The sequence below is a fragment of the Macaca thibetana genome, chromosome 14, assembly GCF_024542745.1.
Source record: "Macaca thibetana thibetana isolate TM-01 chromosome 14, ASM2454274v1, whole genome shotgun sequence".
Lineage (NCBI taxonomy): Eukaryota > Metazoa > Chordata > Mammalia > Primates > Cercopithecidae > Macaca > Macaca thibetana.
Window position 1 is genome coordinate 8,977,094 of NC_065591.1, and position 16,540 is coordinate 8,993,633.

Below are 16,540 nucleotides of genomic sequence, written 5' to 3' on the forward strand. Positions count from 1 at the left end.
CTCTGAGTTCCCTTAGTATTTATTGATAATTATCTTTACCATCTTAAAGATAAGGGAGTGGCAGGACAATAGGATCATTTTAGGGAGGAAATTAGTAGGAAGACATATGGATAAAGATCTCTGTGACATGAATAAGTTCAAAGGAAAATGCTGTGCCTTGATATGCATATGCAAACATCTCCATAAACCTCTTAGCAGCATTGCACCAGCAAGTCCCGCCAGCAAGTCCCACCTTATGCCGTAAGGCGGTTTTCTCCTATCTCAGTAAACAGAGCATACAATCGGGTCTCACACCGAGATGTTCCCTTGCCCAGGGACGGGCAGGATTTTTAACCAGCAAGCTGCCTTCAGGCACTTGTTTAACAAAGACACATCCTGCACAGCCCAAAATCCATTAAACCTTGAGTCACCACAGCACATGTCTCTTGCAAGGACAAGGTTGGGGGTAGGGTCACAGATTAACAGCATCTCAAATACAGAAACAAATGGAGTCTCTTATGTCTACTTCTTTCTATATAGACACAGTAACAGGCTGATCTCTCTTTCTTTTCCCCACAAACCTCTGCCCCCAAGTTCAAGCAATTCTCCTGCCTCAGCCTCCAGCGTAGCTGGGATTACAGGCATGCACCACCATGCCCGGCTAATTTTGTATTTTTAGTAGAGATGGGGTTTCTCTATGTTGGTCAGGCTGATCTCAAACTCCTGACCTCAGACGATCCGCCCACCTCGGCCTCCCAAGTGCTAAGATTATAGGTGTGAGCCACTGTGCCTGGCCCTACATCTCTTTTTAAATGTTGAAATCAAAATTACAGGCCGGGTGCGGTGGCTCACGCCTGTAATCCCAGCACTTTGGGAGGCCAAGGCTGGTGGATTACCTGAGGTCGGGAGTTTGAGATCAGCCTGACCAAGGTGGAGAAACCCGTCTCTACTGAAAATACGAAATTAGCCGGGCGTGGTGGTGCATGCCTGTAATCCCAACTACTTGGGAGGCTGAGGCAGAAGAATCCCTTGAACCCGGGAGGTGGAGGTTGTGGTGAGTCGAGATCGCGCCATTGCACTTCAGCCTGGGCAACAAGAGCGAAACTCTGTCTAAAAAAAATACACAATCTCTCCAGGTCTTACCAAAGCAACAGAGAGCAGACCGATTAGCTCTCTGTCCTCAGGTGTCCCGCTCCTGTCAGAGTAGCAGAATATAACACAACGCTTTACAGCTGGTCTCTTCCCAGAGTTTTTTAAAAAAGACCCTTAATTAATCTCTTCCTTCCTTGAATTGCTGTCATAAGGCAGACATTTCCCAACTGCAGATAACTTCATCTGCTCATGCAAGCAATATTCCCCGAACGCTTAGCTTGTGGCTCAGGCCCTGTTCTGGGACTGTAACGTCAATAGTGAATAAGACAGAGAGGATCCCGTCTGTCAAGGCCCTTACTTTTTGTTGTTGTTGTTTATTTTTTGTCTTGTTTTGTTTTGCTGTGTTTTTTCAGATGGAGTTTTGCTCTCGTTGCCCAGGCTGGAGTGCAGTGGCGCCATCTTGGCTCACCACAACCTCTGCCTCCCAGGTTCAAGTCATTCTCCTGCCTCAGCCTCCCGAGTAGCTGGGATTGCAGGCATGTGCCACCACATCTGGCTAATTTTGTATTTTTAGTAGAGACGGGATTTCTCCAGTGTTGATCAGGCTGGTCTCGAACTCCCAACCTCAGGTGATCCACCTGACTCTGCCTTCCAAAGTGCTGGGATTACAGGCGTAAGCCACCACGCCCGGCCAAGGCCCTTACTTTTTAGAAGAGGGAGAGCAAGAATAGACATTAAATCCACGAGCACAGTCATTTTAGACAGCGAAAGGTATCAAGATGAAAATAAAATAATGGGCCGGGCGCGGTGGCTCAAGCCTGTAATCCCAGCACTTTGGGAGGCCGAGACGGGTGGATCACGAGGTCAGGAGATCGAGACCATCCTGGCTAACATGGTGAAACCCCGTCTCTACTAAAAAATAACAAAAAACTAGCCGGGCGATGTGGCGGACGCCTGTAGTCCCAGCTACTCGGGAGGCTGAGGCAGGAGAATGGCGTGAACCCGGGAGGCGGAGCTTGCAGTGAGCTGAGATCCGGCCACTGCACTCCAGCCTGGGCGACAGAGCAAGACTCCGTCTCAAAAAAAAAAAAAAAAAAAAAAAAAAAAAAAAAAGAAAATAAAATAATGATGTCAGAGAGAGTGACAGGGTGCGTAGTCAGGAAAATGATCTGTGAGCTGCGTTGTGAATGATTTCTCTTCAAAGGGAACTGTGGGTACCAATCCAGATGGTTAGAAACAGCTTCACAGGGTTAAGAAACAGAAAGCAGTGCCTATGGCAGCAAGTGAGGGAGGCCAAGGAGGGGAGGAGGTCAGAGAGGTGGACAGGCGCCTTTCACCAGGGAGTGTTTAGATTGCATTCCAAGCAAAATAGGAAGTTGGTTTGCCTTTTCTTTTCTTTTCTTTTTTTTGTGGGGTGGGTTGGAGCTGTGTGGTTTGATAAAGGAGGAACAAGATATGTTTTTGTTTATTTGAGGCAAAGTCTCACTCTGTCGCCAGGGCTGGAATGTAGTGGCGTGATCTCGGCTCACTGCAACCTCCGCCGCCTGGGTTCAAGCGATTCTCCTGCCTCAGCCTCCCGAATAGCTGGGACTAAAGGTGCCCGTCACTACGCCCAGCTAATTTTTTTTTTTTTTTTTTAATTTTTAGTAGAGATGGAGTTTCACCATGTTGGTCAGGCTGGTCTCAAACTCCTGACCTCATGATTCATCCGCCTCAGACTCCAAAAGTGCTGGGATTACAGACATGAGCGATCGCGCCCGGCCCCGCAAGATATGTTTTATGTGTGTGTTTCTGGTTTATTTTTTTATTTTATTTTATTATTTTTTTTGAGACGGAGTCTCGCTCTGTAGCCCAGGCTGGAGTGCAGTGGCCGGATCTCAGCTCACTGCAAGCTCCGCCTCCCGGGTTCACGCCATTCTCCGGCCTCAGCCTCCCGAGTAGCTGGGACTACAGGCGCCCGCCACCTCGCCCGGCTAGTTTTTTGTATTTCTTAGTAGAGACGGGGTTTCACCGTGTTATCCAGGATGGTCTCGATCTCCTGACCTCGTGATCCACCCATCTCGGCCTCCCAAAGTGCTGGGATTACAGGCTTGAGCCACCGCGCCCGGCCGGTTTTTTGTTTTTTTTTTAGAGACAGGGTCTCACTTGGGTGCCAAGACTGGAGTACAGTGGCATAATCACGGCCCACTGCCACCTCAAATTCCTGGGCTTAAGCAACCCTCATGCCTTAGTCTCCTGAGTGGCTGGGACTACAAATATACAAGTGTGCATACCACACCTAGCTAATTAAAAAAAAAAAAAAATTTGTTTGTAGAGAGACTCTCTCTCTATCTTGGCCAGGCCAGTCTCAAAGTCCTGGTCTCAAGCAATCCCTTGGCCTTCCAAAGTGCTGGGATTACAGGTGTGAGCCATGGCGCCCAGCCTATGTTTTTGTTTTGTTTTGTTTTGTTTTTGAGACAGAGTTTCACTCTGCCACCCAGGCTGGAGTGCAGTGGCACAATCTCAGCTCACTGCAACCTCTGCCGATTCTCCAGACTCGGCCTCCCGAATAGCTGGGACTACAGGCACATGCCACCAAGCCCGGCTAATTTTTTTGTATTTTTAGTACAGACAGGGTTTCATCATGTTGGCCAGGCTGGTCTAACTCCTGACCTCAGGTGATCCACTGCCTCAGCCTCACAAAGTGCTGGGATTACAGGTGTGAGCCACCGTGCCTAGCCTATGTTTTATGTTTTTAAAAAATCTCATTCTAGGCCGGGTGCGGTGGCTCACGCCTGTAAACCCAGCACTTTAGGAGGCCGAGGCAGGTGGATCCTGAGGTCAGGAGATCAAGACCATCCTGGTTAACACGGTGAAACCCCATCTCTACTAAAAATACAAAAAATTAGCCAGGCATGGTGGCAGGCGCCTGTAGTCCCAGCTACTTGGGAGGCTGAGGCAGGAGAATGGCATGAACCCAGGAGGTGGAGCTTGCAGTGAGCTGAGATCACGCCACTGTACTCCAGCCTGGGCAACAGAGTGAAATTCCGTCTCAAATCATCATCATCATCATCATCATCATCATCTCATTCTAGTTGCTGTGTGATAAACAGATGGGGAGATGGGGAGCAAATGTGGAAATTCAAGACCAAGTAAGTTAGGAAGCTCCCACAGTTGCTTGGACATCCTAAGAGGTAGGATAGAAAGGAAAGAGAGGCAGCAAAGGCAGCATCTACTATTCCCAACAGACCTCAGCTTTTATCAAGGCCAGGCAATCCTATCCAATTCTGCAAGTGTTGCCACATGTACACCAAGGCAGGGGAGGGAAGGACAAAGATGTTATGTGTTATTTCAGTGTATTTCCAAGCCTCTAATGAACACCTTCTATGTTCGGATGGCACCTAAGTCTCCCAGGCAACAAAGATAAGGAAGACACAGTCCTGTTCTAAGTTGCCTTCCAACTAGAGGGAGAAATAGAAAATTGCTGCAATATAGGTTACAGAACAAGATAGACAGGATCACTCCTCTTAAGGCCCTTTAAACAAATCAATATTTGTTTTATATAATGTTTATATGTCTAGTAGAAATGGGGTTTCACCATGTTAGCCAGGCTGGTCTCAAACTCCTGACCTCAGGTGATCCACCTGCCTCTGCCTCCCAGAGTGCTGGGATTACAGGCATGAGCCACGCAGGAAGCCTGGCCCAGTATTTGTCTTTCTGTACCTGGCTTATTTCACTTTGTATAATGCCCTCCCGGCTTATCTACATTGTCACTGTGGGGAAAAGAAAGAGAGATCAGCCTGTTACTGTGTCTATATAGAAAGAAGTAGACATAAGAGACTCCATTTTGTTCTGTATTTGAGATGCTGTTAATCTGTGACCCTACCCCCAACCTTGTCCTTGCAAGAGACATGTGCTGTGGTGACTCAAGGTTTAATGGATTTTGGGCTGTGCAGGGTGTGCTTTGTTAAACAAGTGCCTGAAGGCAGCTTGCTGGTTAAAAGTCATCACCATTCTCTTAATCTCAAGTACCCAGGGACAAGCACACTGCGGAAGGTCACAGGGACCTCTGCCTAGGAAAGCTAGGTATTGTCCAAGGTTTCTCCCCATGTGATAGGCTGAAATATGGCCTCGTGGGAAGGGAAATATTTGATCGTCCCCCAGCCTGACACCTGTGAAGGGTCTGTGCTGAGGAGGACCAGTACAAGAGGAAAGAAGGCCTCTTGGCAGTTGAGATAGAGAAAAGCATCTGTCTCCTGCCAGTCCCTGGGCAATGGAACATCTTGGTTTAAAACCCGATTGTATGTTCTGTTTACTGAGAAAGGAGAAAACCGCCTTAGGGCTGAAGGTGGGACGTGCTAGTGGCAATGCTGCTCTTTATGCACTAAAAAGGTTTATAGAGATGTTTGCATCTGCATATCAAGGCACAGCACTTTTCCTTAAACTTATTCATGTCACAGAGATCTTTATTCATATGTCTTACTGCTGACTTTCTCCCTATAATGATCCTATTATCCTGCCACTTCTAAGATGGTAAAGATAATGATCAGTAAATACTGAGGGAACTCAGAGACCGGTGCCGGCGTGGGTCCTCTGTATGCTGAGCGTGGGTCCTCTGTATGCTGAGCGTCCCCGGGGCCCACTTTTTCTTTCTCTATACTTTGTGTCTCATTTCTTTTCTCAAGTCTCTTGTTCCACCTAACGAGAAACGCCCACAGGTGTAGAGGAGCAGGCCACCCCTTCTGTCCTACCCCTAAGCTTGGTTGGCTAAAGGCCCTTCCTACCCTCCAGGTCTCTCCTTGCACTCCGCCCCCACCTCCGCAAGTTTGCCATGCCCTGGCAGAACTGCCTGCCCCCGCCCCAGCACACTGTGCTCCTTCACTCCAGTCAGACTCTGCGCGTGCTGTCCCTTGGTCTGGGACACCCTTCAAATTGCAGCTCAAAGCTCGCCTCCCCCTGGAGTCTCCCTAGCTCTGTGGGGCCAAGCACTCTGAACAGCCGTTATTACAGCCTTAATCACACTCCACTGTCATGGGCTGCAAGGTTCTGCCCAGCAGAGACACCATCTTTGCAACTTGTTCACATAGGACGCCTTGCTGAAGTGATATTGTGAATTGAGCAAATGAAAAAAAAAAAAAGAATGAATGACTATTCCATTCCAATTCCAGCTCCTTTCTGTTTCCCTGACATGTCCGTAGCCTGCCCAACCCCACACAATCTGAGAGCTATTGGAACTGTTGGAGCTGCAGCTTCTCTGGGGCAGTAGCTGGGATCTGTCTGTCCTGGAGCTTCCTTCTCAGGAGGGTAGCCCACAAGCAGTGCCCGTGCCCTGAGAGTCCTTGCTGTTGAATATCCGGAAGAGGAGGATCCCTACTGCTCATGGACAGACAGCTGCACCGCAGCGACCATCAGCAATTAATTTTCTAAATCTGAATGGAAAATTTTTACCCTTCTCCCACGAAAATAACACCCTGGCCTCTTATCTGATTAAAAACTTTATTTCCAGAAGCAGAACTGTTTTTAACAGAGTTCAAGGAAGAAGTCTGTCCAAAAAGCCCACACTCCAGCTTTCTAAGCGCCCGCCTCTAGACTAACTCCCTTTCTAAGGCTCTATAACTTTCAAGCAAGGAAACTAAGTAGCCTGGATTCCTACCCTTGAAGCCCCATCTTTAGAGCTCTCTTCCTGGGGCTTGGACGACTGCCACTCCAAGCTCAGACTTGGTGTCCCAACTTCTCTCCCTTCTACACCTTTATGACAGTTCTATTTCCACAGGAAAGAGACAGCCCGGATCTGCCTTCTGAAGAGGCCGTTTCCATGGGAAACAGGAGAGGAGGGGGCTCTGGCAAGCAGCAAAGGTGCCTTCATAGGCAGCAAAGCCGCTCCACCTCCTCCTCACAGTCGTAGAATTTTTCAAACAGCTCAGGAGAAGTGCTGTTGCACTCAAACCACCTCCTCAAGGTGCCCAGGGCCCGGAGGGCATCAGCTTTCGTGGGCGGGGGCTCAAAGGCACCCTCTCTGTCCCTCTCCTCGTCTTCGGTGCCTGTCTCCTCTTTACACACTCCAGGCCCTGGCTCCTCACCCTCCAGGTCCACAAAGCGGGAAAACTCCTCTAGGCTCAGCCCGCCGGGAACTGGTGGCATCTCAGAGGCTTTGTGCGAGGACGGGGGCGTTTTGCCGGGAGCCAGCCCTTCCTGAACGAAGCTGCTGAAAATGAGCTGAGGCGGCACCTTGGCCCAGGCGGCAGACGCCACGTGCAAGACGTCCAGCACGGTGATGCCCGCCGCGGCCTCAGCCAGCGAGGTGCCATCCCTGTCGCTTTGGATGGCAGCCAGTTTGCTCAACAGCCGGTGTCGGTAATGGGCCTTAAAGGCCCGGACCACTGAGCTGGGCAGGGGAGGCGTGGTGCTAGAGGCGGCCAGAGGCAAGAGCTTCACGTGGTAGAGCCCAGGCAGGCCTGCCAGTCCCTCCACCACTCGGGCAGCCAGCAGCAAAGCCACCTGTCGGCCCTGCTGTCCCATGTCCTGGTCAAACTGTGCCAACCACTCTAACCAGGGGACGCCCAGGTCAGGGTGGTAGGAGGCAGGCAGAGCCTCACTGCGGACCCCAAAGAAGCATCTCGGGGCAGCCTGGAGCCCCCCCAGCAATACTCGCCTCTTCTCAGTGCCCCTGCTGTTGGCACACAGCAGCACCTGTACTTGATCACATGCACCCAAATTGCCAGGCACTGCCCGATACAGTAAGGGCAATTCAGCACAGCCAAACACGTCCTCTGGAGAGAAGTCTTTTAGGGAAAGAGGCAGCTGAGCCTGGGATGTGAGGCCTGGGGGAGGTGGCTCAGGGGGGAATGAAGGAGCAAGAACATGGCGGGCCCCAAAGCCGACGTTGTTTCGGCGTTTCCAGCGGACCAGCCAGCCGATGCTGGGCACGAAGTCCTGGCCCATGATATCGGCCAGCTCCTTGGCTTTGTGGAGCAGCATGGGCCCCGTCACGTCCCAGGCCTTGGCCCGGGCAATGTGGTACCAGCAGAGCAGAGCCTCGTCGATCCCGCTGTACTTGGACTCCCGCTTGCGCTTGCGCTCTCGGTTGGCTGTGCCGCTGCACCAGTCCGCCAGCAGCTTCTCCTTATTCTTGCAGATGCGCGAGATCTGGGGCTGGGAAACCTGGAAGCGCCGGGCCACCTCCGACTGGGACATCTTGGACTCATCCAGAAGTTCCAGCACCTGGATCTTCTCGGCCAGGGACAGGGCGTGAAGCTTCTTCTTGCTGCTCAGCTCCATGGCCTCTCCGGGGCACCTGTGCGGGGAGGAAAGAATGAGCGGGTAGAGTAAGCTGAGGCCGGGAGGGCTAGGAGAGGAGCGCAGGAGGGAAAAGAGATTAGATGAGGACGTGCGCAGGCACCAGGGGAGACTGGACCCGCCGGAAGAGGCAGGAAAGTGGCTAGGCCGAGTGGAAGCCAGCTGGCCTCGTCCCCAGGATGCCAGGGCAGAGCTGGGGAGGGGCGTCTCTCCGCTCAGAAGGACAGGGGAGTCTGGGCTGGGGTCTGGCCTCACTGGGGGAGAAGGATGAAGAGTGGAGGGGACAGCTGCAGAGATAACAAAGGCGCACGGACGGGGGAGGGCCTCGGGCTGGGGCCTCGGGGGCAGGTGTGGGCTACGGGGCAGCAGGGGAGGAGCCCCCGGGAGGGAGTGGGAGGCGGCCTGGGCTGTATTCAGATGACGCCGCTGGGGGCGGGGAGGTGGGTGGATGCACACAGAGTTGAGGTGACAGGTGTACAGACGACAAAGGGGACAGAGGGGGTCTGAAGGAGCGAGGCTAATTTGGTGCCGGGTCCTGAAAGGGAGGCTGGGCGAGGGTCCGCCCTGAGGGGAGCGAGAGGGCAGGGCCGAGGGCGCAGGTGCACGAGCGACAAAGGGCGGGAGGCCTGAGGAGGCTGCAGGCAGCGGAGGGGCGGGGTGTCCCCGCTGGGAGGGTGGTCGCCTGGGAGGGTCCCAGGGCGCCGGGACTATCGCCTGAACCCAGGCAGGCCGGCAGCCGGGCTCCGCGCCCTGGCCGGTCACTCCCCCTCGACCCGGAGTCTGTCGGCGGGGTGGCCCCAGGCGCCCGCCCGCCCGGCCTCCCGCTCCGCACCCACCTCAGGCGCTGGTCCCGAGGCTCCAGCCCCTGCCCCTAGCCCGGCTCCCGAGCCCCTGTCCGGGCGGCGACAGCAGAACAGGGGAGGGATGGGCGCCACGACCCCAAGGGCACAGCGGGCCGAGGGGCTGCGCGGGCGGCGGGCGGGCGCGCGCACAGCAGGGCCCCGTGCGCGCCGCCCGCGCCGGGCTCTCTCCCGGCTCCGAAGTCCGCGGTGCGGCCCTTCTGCACCCACCCGCTGCAGCCCCGCCCCGGCCCAAGCAGACTGGCCCTCAGTGGCGCCCAGTCCCTCCCCCGGCCAAGTTTCAATGGACGCCGCGGAAGTGGCGGTTCGTCGAGCCCCCTGGGGGCGGAGCTTCTAGCGAGGAGGGGCGGGAGGCGGAGCCAGGAACCTGCAGGACATCCCCGGGTGCCTCCAGTAGCCGCGGACCTCGAGGGCCCGACAAGCCTTGTAGGCGGCATGAGGACCACCGAGCTGACTTGGCGTCCCAAAGGCTCCCTGGCCGTGACCCTAGGCCGCCTCGGCTTCTTCGTCTACCAAGCAGGGCTAACGGCCCTCACGGAGTTGTTTTGGGAAAACGATGAAAGGAGAAAATGGATGCAAGCTTTAAGCCACACAAAAGCTGGTTACCATGGACAGCGCTGGCTCGTCTGTCGGCCACGGAAACACTGTATGCCTGGGCCAGTTCTGATTTAGGACGACTAAGGACTAATTTTTATTAGATTTGGTACTTTACAAGATTCAAGTTCTTAAATTCAAGATCTGGTATCGTTCCCTTCCCTGCTAACCTTCAGTCCCTAATTAAACGCAGACGTCTTGATCCGCAGCCCAGCTGCTCTCCAGCCTCGCTGCTCCGCATCCTCTGCCTTTCTCACAGGCTTCCGTCTGCAACCCCATCCTACCGGCTGACACTGTCCAACTCTCCAAGACCCATCTCAAATCCCACCTCCAGCAAACCCTAAATTTCCTCACTTTGGCCTGCTATAGCCTTCTTAATTTGAACATTTCTTTTCTGGCTCTTGGACTACTCAGCCGCCAAAGAGCATTCATTGCTTTACTCCCTCTCCGCCTGGCCTACTTCAGTGGACAAGCATGAGGACGGGCTGCGCTCTGCTCCTCACAATCCCCAGTCCAGAGCACCCTGCTTATTTACTGAACATAACAGTGCAGGTAGGCCTAGGCTTTCCATATGCAAGGATGACTTTCAGAATGTTCTAGAAAAAAGGATACTTCAGGGGGCCCATAACTGCTTGATTCAAGTATTTCCTTTAAAAACATAAAAACAACAGCTGGACTTCTAAAACACACACTCAGGACATATATGCTGCCACGTAAGCTGTCAACATGTTCACTTTGTCTTCAGGGAAACTTACTTTGTGCACATCAACGTGCCCTGGGAAAGGCTGCAGGGCTGCACTGCGGGCAGTTCAGACCCTCGGGCACTTGCTCTGGCCTGGGAGCACTGCAGGCAACTGAAGCCACACAGACCCTGCTCCTGCAAGAACTTCTGTGTGTCCCATGGTGATGTCATTAGTTTGCTTATTATTATATAAACTTCTGGTCCTGCTTTAAATGTCTGAGATTGCAAGGTCAACTGTTATAAACCTGTCACCACTTCCATCTATGTATCCAAGACTAACAGAATTTTCTCCAAACCAACTGAAACACAAAAATGGATGTTAAAGTTGATTTTAACCCAAATTTTGTATTGATCAAAACAGCTTCATTGTTCTTTATAACAAATAATTGTTATAAACTTGAATTTATGTAATAAATTAAGACTAACAAAATAACCAATTTTATATTTGCTTTACATATTGGGGTTCCACAAAAAAATTTTAATTTGGGGGAAAAAAGCTGTATTTCAAAACTTTAAAAAAAAAAAAAAAAAAAAAAAAAAACACCCATCATGGAAATCTTAACATGAAATGGCCTTCTTAATGGAGAGAGGCAGGAGATAAACCATCCAGCAGAGGGCTCTGTGTAAAAACATTTATTTTTACTAATGTTTAGAATACAGGAACTAAAGAAAGAAAAAAAAGACACCTCAACTCCAAAGCGACAGTGAGTTAGGGCCTGCCCGCGGCCAACGGGGAAGGCTACTCCAGGGTGTCCTGGCATGGACTGTCCCCCCACTACTTAATGTCAGTGCCACTAAGCAGAAAACTTGAGGAATCAGGGTGTGAAGACCTTACCAGCTGCTAGCGAGCGTGCAAGGGAAGAAAGGGATGTCTATGTGGCTTCCCCATGAGCTGAGAGCCAGCATACACGGGGCAGGTGGCAGAGGCTCCCAATTCAGTTAAGAGCAGGAGGCTGAATGCCCAGGTCCAGGAAGAACAAAAAGGGGATTTTGGAGGTAGGCTTTTTTGTCGTGTTAAAAAACAGGCACATTATCCATCTCCCTGTAGCCCCCGAGCTGCTGGCCTGGCCCCCTGATCCTTCCCCTCTCCCCACAAAGCCAAAAGGAGTATAAGAAGGGAGGCAGAAGATGAGAAATTCCAAGGGTAGGGAATGCTTCAGTCACTGGAGACCGCCCATAAGAGTGAGCCAAGAGAGCACTGGGAGTAACAAGGTGAAGCTGCTGTTCCCCCTGGGGTAGGGTGGAGTGGGACAGGGCAGGGCCAGGAGGGTGACTGAGAACATCCTGACTCCAGCAAAGAACCCTCTGTAGCAGGAACAGAGGGCCGCAGAGAGCCACTCTGGAGGAAAGAGGTGAGGCTATGCGGCACAGGGGCATGGAAAGCTCCTTGTGGACGTGGCCTCAGCTTGCTCGCTCCCAGCTCCCTGGCCTGGCTTGCCTCTGGGGGATGGGAAAACTCTGGAGACCAGAGTGGAGGAAAAACAGAGAGAAGTGAGCTGCTCTCCCACTCTTTCTAGGAGGACACTGTTTGAACCCTGTGATCACCAGGGCCTGGGCCCAAGGCAAGCAGAGTGAATGCACTTAATGGAGAGCAGAGAGAAACTGGGCCACACGTACGCCTAGGGGAAGTGTGTTGCTCCTTTCTCCCTGAGGGCCTGGGGCCAGAGGTGGTCAGAGCTGCCACCTCAGCTTGCAGCTGCCAAAGGCAGGCTGGCACAACCACCCCAAGGTTCTCTGGACTTGTGAAGGAGAGGAGGAATAAGGGAAAGATGGGTATGAAATATGAAGTGGAGGAGAGAAACAGCCTTAGATATGTCGGGGAGCAGGGGGTGGCCACATCAAGAGGAGTTCTGGTTCTGGTAGATGGAAGCTTTCTCCTTCAACAGGTCCAGACATAGATGGCAGCTCCAACTTCCTGCAGAGAAGCAAAATGGGGTCAGGATGGGTCCCACACAATCCCTATCTGCTTGCAATTCCTCTGCTCTTGATACCCCATCTCTATAGCAGGATCAGCTACAGGTAGGATGAGGGATGCTCTGCGGCAGGAAAGTTCCATGGTTTCCTGAGCTGGGATAAACCTCTAAGTCTTCAAATATTGTGAAATATCCTCAATGGAGATGAAAGAAATCATCATCTAGAGGACTTCAGAATACCAGTGCCCACGCTCTCTTGGCCCTATTAAATCAGAAGCTCTGGGAGTATGAAGAGGGCCTGGGAAGACAGAAGTTTGTCAAGCTACATCAGTTTTTTTTTGAGACGGAGTCCCGCTCTGTCGCCCAGGCTGGAGTGCAGTGGCCGGATCTCAGCTCACTGCAAGCTCCGCCTCCCGGGTTCACACCATTCTCCTGCCTCAGCCTCCCGAGCAGCTGGGACTACAGGCGCCCGCCACTTCGCCTGGCTAGTTTTTTGTATTTTTTTGGTAAAGACAGGGTTTCACCGTGTTAGCCAGGATGGTCTCGATCTCCTGACCTCGTGATCCACCTGTCTCGGCCTCCCAAAGTGCTGGGATTACAGGCTTGAGCCACTGAGCCCGGCCGCTACCTCAGTTTTAAGACTTGTGTAGTTTCACGAAAAAACACAAAATAATTGTCCCTTAAGAAAAACAATTGGTTCATTCCTTGTTTATTAATATTTACTATGGCTGAATTCTTCTAATTTTTTTGAATAAAATTAGTCCTTAATGCCTTGAAATGATAAGCAAAATTATACGTATGTGCATGTGGACATTATTCTAGGGGAAAGGATCCACAGCTTTTATCAGCTCTTCAGAAACATGTGACTCAAAAATGTAAGTCCTTTCTAACCCAAAGGTCAATAAGGTTGGCAAACTTTTCTGTAAAGAGCCAGAGTGTTACATATTTTAGCGTTTGTGAGCCACATATAGTCTCATGCACATCTTTTTTTTTTTTTTTAATTCCCTTTATTATTTTTTGTCAAAACAAGAGTTTCCGCTCTGTTGCTCAGGCTGGAGTGCAGTAGCATGATCTCAGCTTACTCCAACCTCTGCCTCCCAGGTTCAAGCAATTCTCCTGCCTCAGCCTCTCTAGTAGCTGAGATTACAAGTGCACAGCACCACGCCCAGCTAATTTCTGTATTTTTAGTAAAGACAGGGTTTTGCCATCCTGCCCAGGCTGGTCTTGAACTCCTGGGCTCAATAGATCCCAAAGTGCTGGGATTACAGAGGTGAGCCACAGCACCCAGCCAGTTTTTAAATTTTTTTTTTTTTTTTTTTTTGAGACAGAGTCTCGCTCTGTCGCCGGGGCTGGAGTGCAGTGGCTGGATCTCAGTTTATTGCAAGCTCCGCCTCCCGGGTTTACACCATTCTCCTGCCTCAGCCTCCCGAGTAGCTGGGACTACAGGCGCCCGCCACCTCGCCTGGCTAGTTTTTTGTATTTTTTTGGTAGAGACAGGGTTTCACCGTGTTAGCCAGGATGGTCTCCATCTCCTGACCTCGTGATCCGCCGGTCTCGGCCTCCCAAAGTGCTGGGATTACAGGCTTGAGCCACCGCGCCCGGCCCAGTTTTTACATTTTAAGGGCATTTTTTTTTTCAGGCTAGGCGCAGTGGTTCATACCTGTAGTCGCAGCACTTTCGGAGGCTGAGGCGGGCAGATCACTTGAGCCCGGGAGTTCGAGACCAGCCTGGGCACCATGGCAAAACACTGTCTCTACTAAAAATACAAAAATTAGCTGGGTGTGGTGGCATGCCTGTAGTCCCAGCTACTCAGGAGGCTGAGGTGGGAGGATTACCAGATTACCTGAGCCCAGGGGAGTGGAGGTTGCAGTGAGCTGAGATCATGCCACTCCACTCCAACATGGGCAACAGAGCAAGACACTGTCTCAAAAAATAAAAATTAAAAAGAAAGAAAAGGAAAGAAAAGAAATAGCTTGCAAGCTGTTTAAGCTGGCTGTGGCTGGATGTGGCCCATAGGTTGTAGCTTGTAGCTTGTTGACCCTGACTTAGAACCTAGAACATCTGATACTTCCAGGGGTTGCCCCTCAGCTGCCTTAACACTCCAGTGAGGACGCTCGGGCCCGCAGCTCTCCACCACCTCAATGTCCCACGGAACTTTAATAGGAAAGCCATTTTGTAATATAGGTAGTCTGTATGATGGTTAAAAACAAAACATAAACACGCGACTTCTCCCCAAAGCAGATTCATAAACTGGGCCTGACAGAAGCTGAGTACTCCCCTGCAGCTGTTAAAGGACTCTCAGACTTTGTCAGTGGCCTCATTCTCTAGAGGGGTGACAGCAGTTTGACCAATATGTTACAAGTCAGCTTACATCACACAATGAAACACTTTCTCTTGCCTGTAATGCTGGCCCACATCCTTTGTGCACAGTAACAGCTCCTGGGCATTTGTGTTCTGAGTAAGCTCCTGAATTTCTGTACAGGAGGAGTTTATGCACAGAAATCCAGCTGGAAGGGGACTTGTGGAGATGCAACCAATTCTTGGTGCCACCACTGGTTTCAGTGAATAGCTTCCATAAACTTGGACCATTATTACTGTAAGTTATGGGAGAATTCAGGCTCCAAAGTCAAGTCCCTTCCCAATTCAGAAGGTGAAGAGATAGGAAATAAATGCTCAAATCCATCAAATTTCAAGAGTTGACTGTAGAAGCTTCACATCAGATATCTACCACTTGAGTTTCCATGACTGGTTGGAAGAAAATAAATCATTCCTTCTGGGTGACTGATCTCGGCTCAGCATCTGCTTTCTTCTGGGCTGTGGATTTTCTGTTGTAAATGTAGCTGATAATGTGCAAACACTAAACCCTTTAAGTTGAAATGTTAGGAAGGCATTCTAAACTGAGCCAAGGCAAGGGGCTTTACTCCCTAAGTTGGAAGAATATGTAAGTGATAACATAAAGAACATAGAACTCAGTATTTTCCAAGTAACTAATAAAATAATTGTTCTGAGTAAAAGATCTGGGCAACTTACCTTCAGGGGGCTCAGACATGGACGGGGTGAGACAGTACATGTGGTAGCCACGATCGCAGTCATCACAGAAGAGCAGCTGGTCCTGAAGTAGGCAAGAGGGAAGAGGATGGGGATTGAATGACTGATGTGCCTCAGGCCACTACAGGAAGTGGGAGGGCTTCTGTGACATGGCTATTTCCAAGAGGGGTAGGTAGCAGGTAAGAACAGATGCAGGAATCTTATGTAGGAACCACGCTGTCCCTCTCTACCGCAGATCCAGTCACTGTCATCTCTCACTTGAGTCCTTTCAGAGCTCCTAATCGATCAAATCGCCTCCAGTTTTTTTTTTTTTTCCTAAAGCCCAAGCTCTATAGGTATATTTTTTTGAGACAGGGTATTGCTGTCACTCAGGCTGGAGTGCAGTGGTGCAATCACAGCTCACTGCAGCCTTGACCTCCTGGGCCCAAGTGATCCTCCTACCTCAGCCTCAAGTAGCTGGGACTATAGGCACACACAACCACACCAGCTAATTTTTGAATTTTTCTGGAGAGACAAGGTCTCCTTATGTTGCCCAGGCTGGTCCTCAATTCCCAGGCTCAAGCAATCCTCCCACCTCAGCCTCCCAAAGTGCTTGGATTACAGGTGTGAGACGCCGTGCCCAGTGACTATTTCTTTTTGAGACAAGGTCTCGCTTTGTTGCCCAGGCTGGAGTGTGGTGGTGTGATCGTGGCTCACTGCAGCCTCAAACTCCTGGGTTCAAGCGATCCTCCCACCTCAGCCTGCCAAGCAGCTGGGGTTAACATGTGTGCCACCACACCTCACTAAGTTTTAATTTTTTTTGTGGAGACAGGGTCTCCCTATGTTGCTCAGGCTGGTTCTGAATTCCTGGGCTCAAGTGATCCTCCCGCTTCAGCCTCTCAAGTGTTAGGATTATATGCATAAGCCTCCATCCTTGTCCCTACAGTCTACCCTCCACACAGCAGCCACAGTCTTCTTTTAAAAATATAAGACAAGGGCCAAGCGCGGTGGCTCACGCCTGTAATACCACCATCTTGGGAGGCTGAGGCAGGTAGATC

The 16,540-nt window shown here is 51.2% G+C and overlaps 3 protein-coding genes and 1 long non-coding RNA gene across 5 annotated transcripts in view; 1 reads left to right on the forward strand and 3 right to left on the reverse strand.

The window, feature by feature from the left end:
• The window catches only part of LOC126935638 (uncharacterized), a 40,527-nt gene that overhangs the window by 1,033 nt on the left and 22,954 nt on the right, over nucleotides 1–16,540 (reverse strand). The window lies entirely within an intron of this gene.
• On the reverse strand, nucleotides 6,533–9,383 carry TIGD3 (tigger transposable element derived 3). Its single transcript, XM_050757217.1, has 2 exons — nucleotides 9,183–9,383; nucleotides 6,533–8,344 (listed from the first exon to the last, which is right to left on the reverse strand). Exon 2 carries the CDS (start codon nucleotides 8,326–8,328, stop codon nucleotides 6,913–6,915), a length of 1,416 nt encoding a protein of 471 aa, XP_050613174.1. The 5' UTR covers nucleotides 8,329–8,344; nucleotides 9,183–9,383; the 3' UTR covers nucleotides 6,533–6,912.
• FAU (FAU ubiquitin like and ribosomal protein S30 fusion) overlaps nucleotides 8,995–16,540 on the forward strand; it is a 231,467-nt gene continuing 223,921 nt past the window's right edge. The window contains exon 1 of the mRNA XM_050757351.1: nucleotides 8,995–9,004. The gene's annotated coding sequence lies outside the window, so the exon portion shown is untranslated. The remainder of the gene's footprint in view (nucleotides 9,005–16,540) is intronic.
• DPF2 (double PHD fingers 2) overlaps nucleotides 11,161–16,540 on the reverse strand; it is a 39,059-nt gene continuing 33,679 nt past the window's right edge. For both annotated transcript variants that reach the window (XM_050757233.1, XM_050757232.1), the window contains 2 exons: nucleotides 15,486–15,567; nucleotides 11,161–12,457 (listed from right to left, as the gene is read on the reverse strand). In XM_050757233.1, the coding sequence (XP_050613190.1) occupies nucleotides 12,381–12,457; nucleotides 15,486–15,567 (159 nt within the window). In that variant the 3' untranslated portion in view covers nucleotides 11,161–12,380. The remainder of the gene's footprint in view (nucleotides 12,458–15,485; nucleotides 15,568–16,540) is intronic.

What these genes read in the sequence shown, in the direction of transcription:
- TIGD3 (XM_050757217.1), bottom strand. Translation starts at nt 8,328, where the DNA reads ATGGAGCTGAGCAGCAAGAAGAAGCTTCACGCCCTGTCCCTGGCCGAG.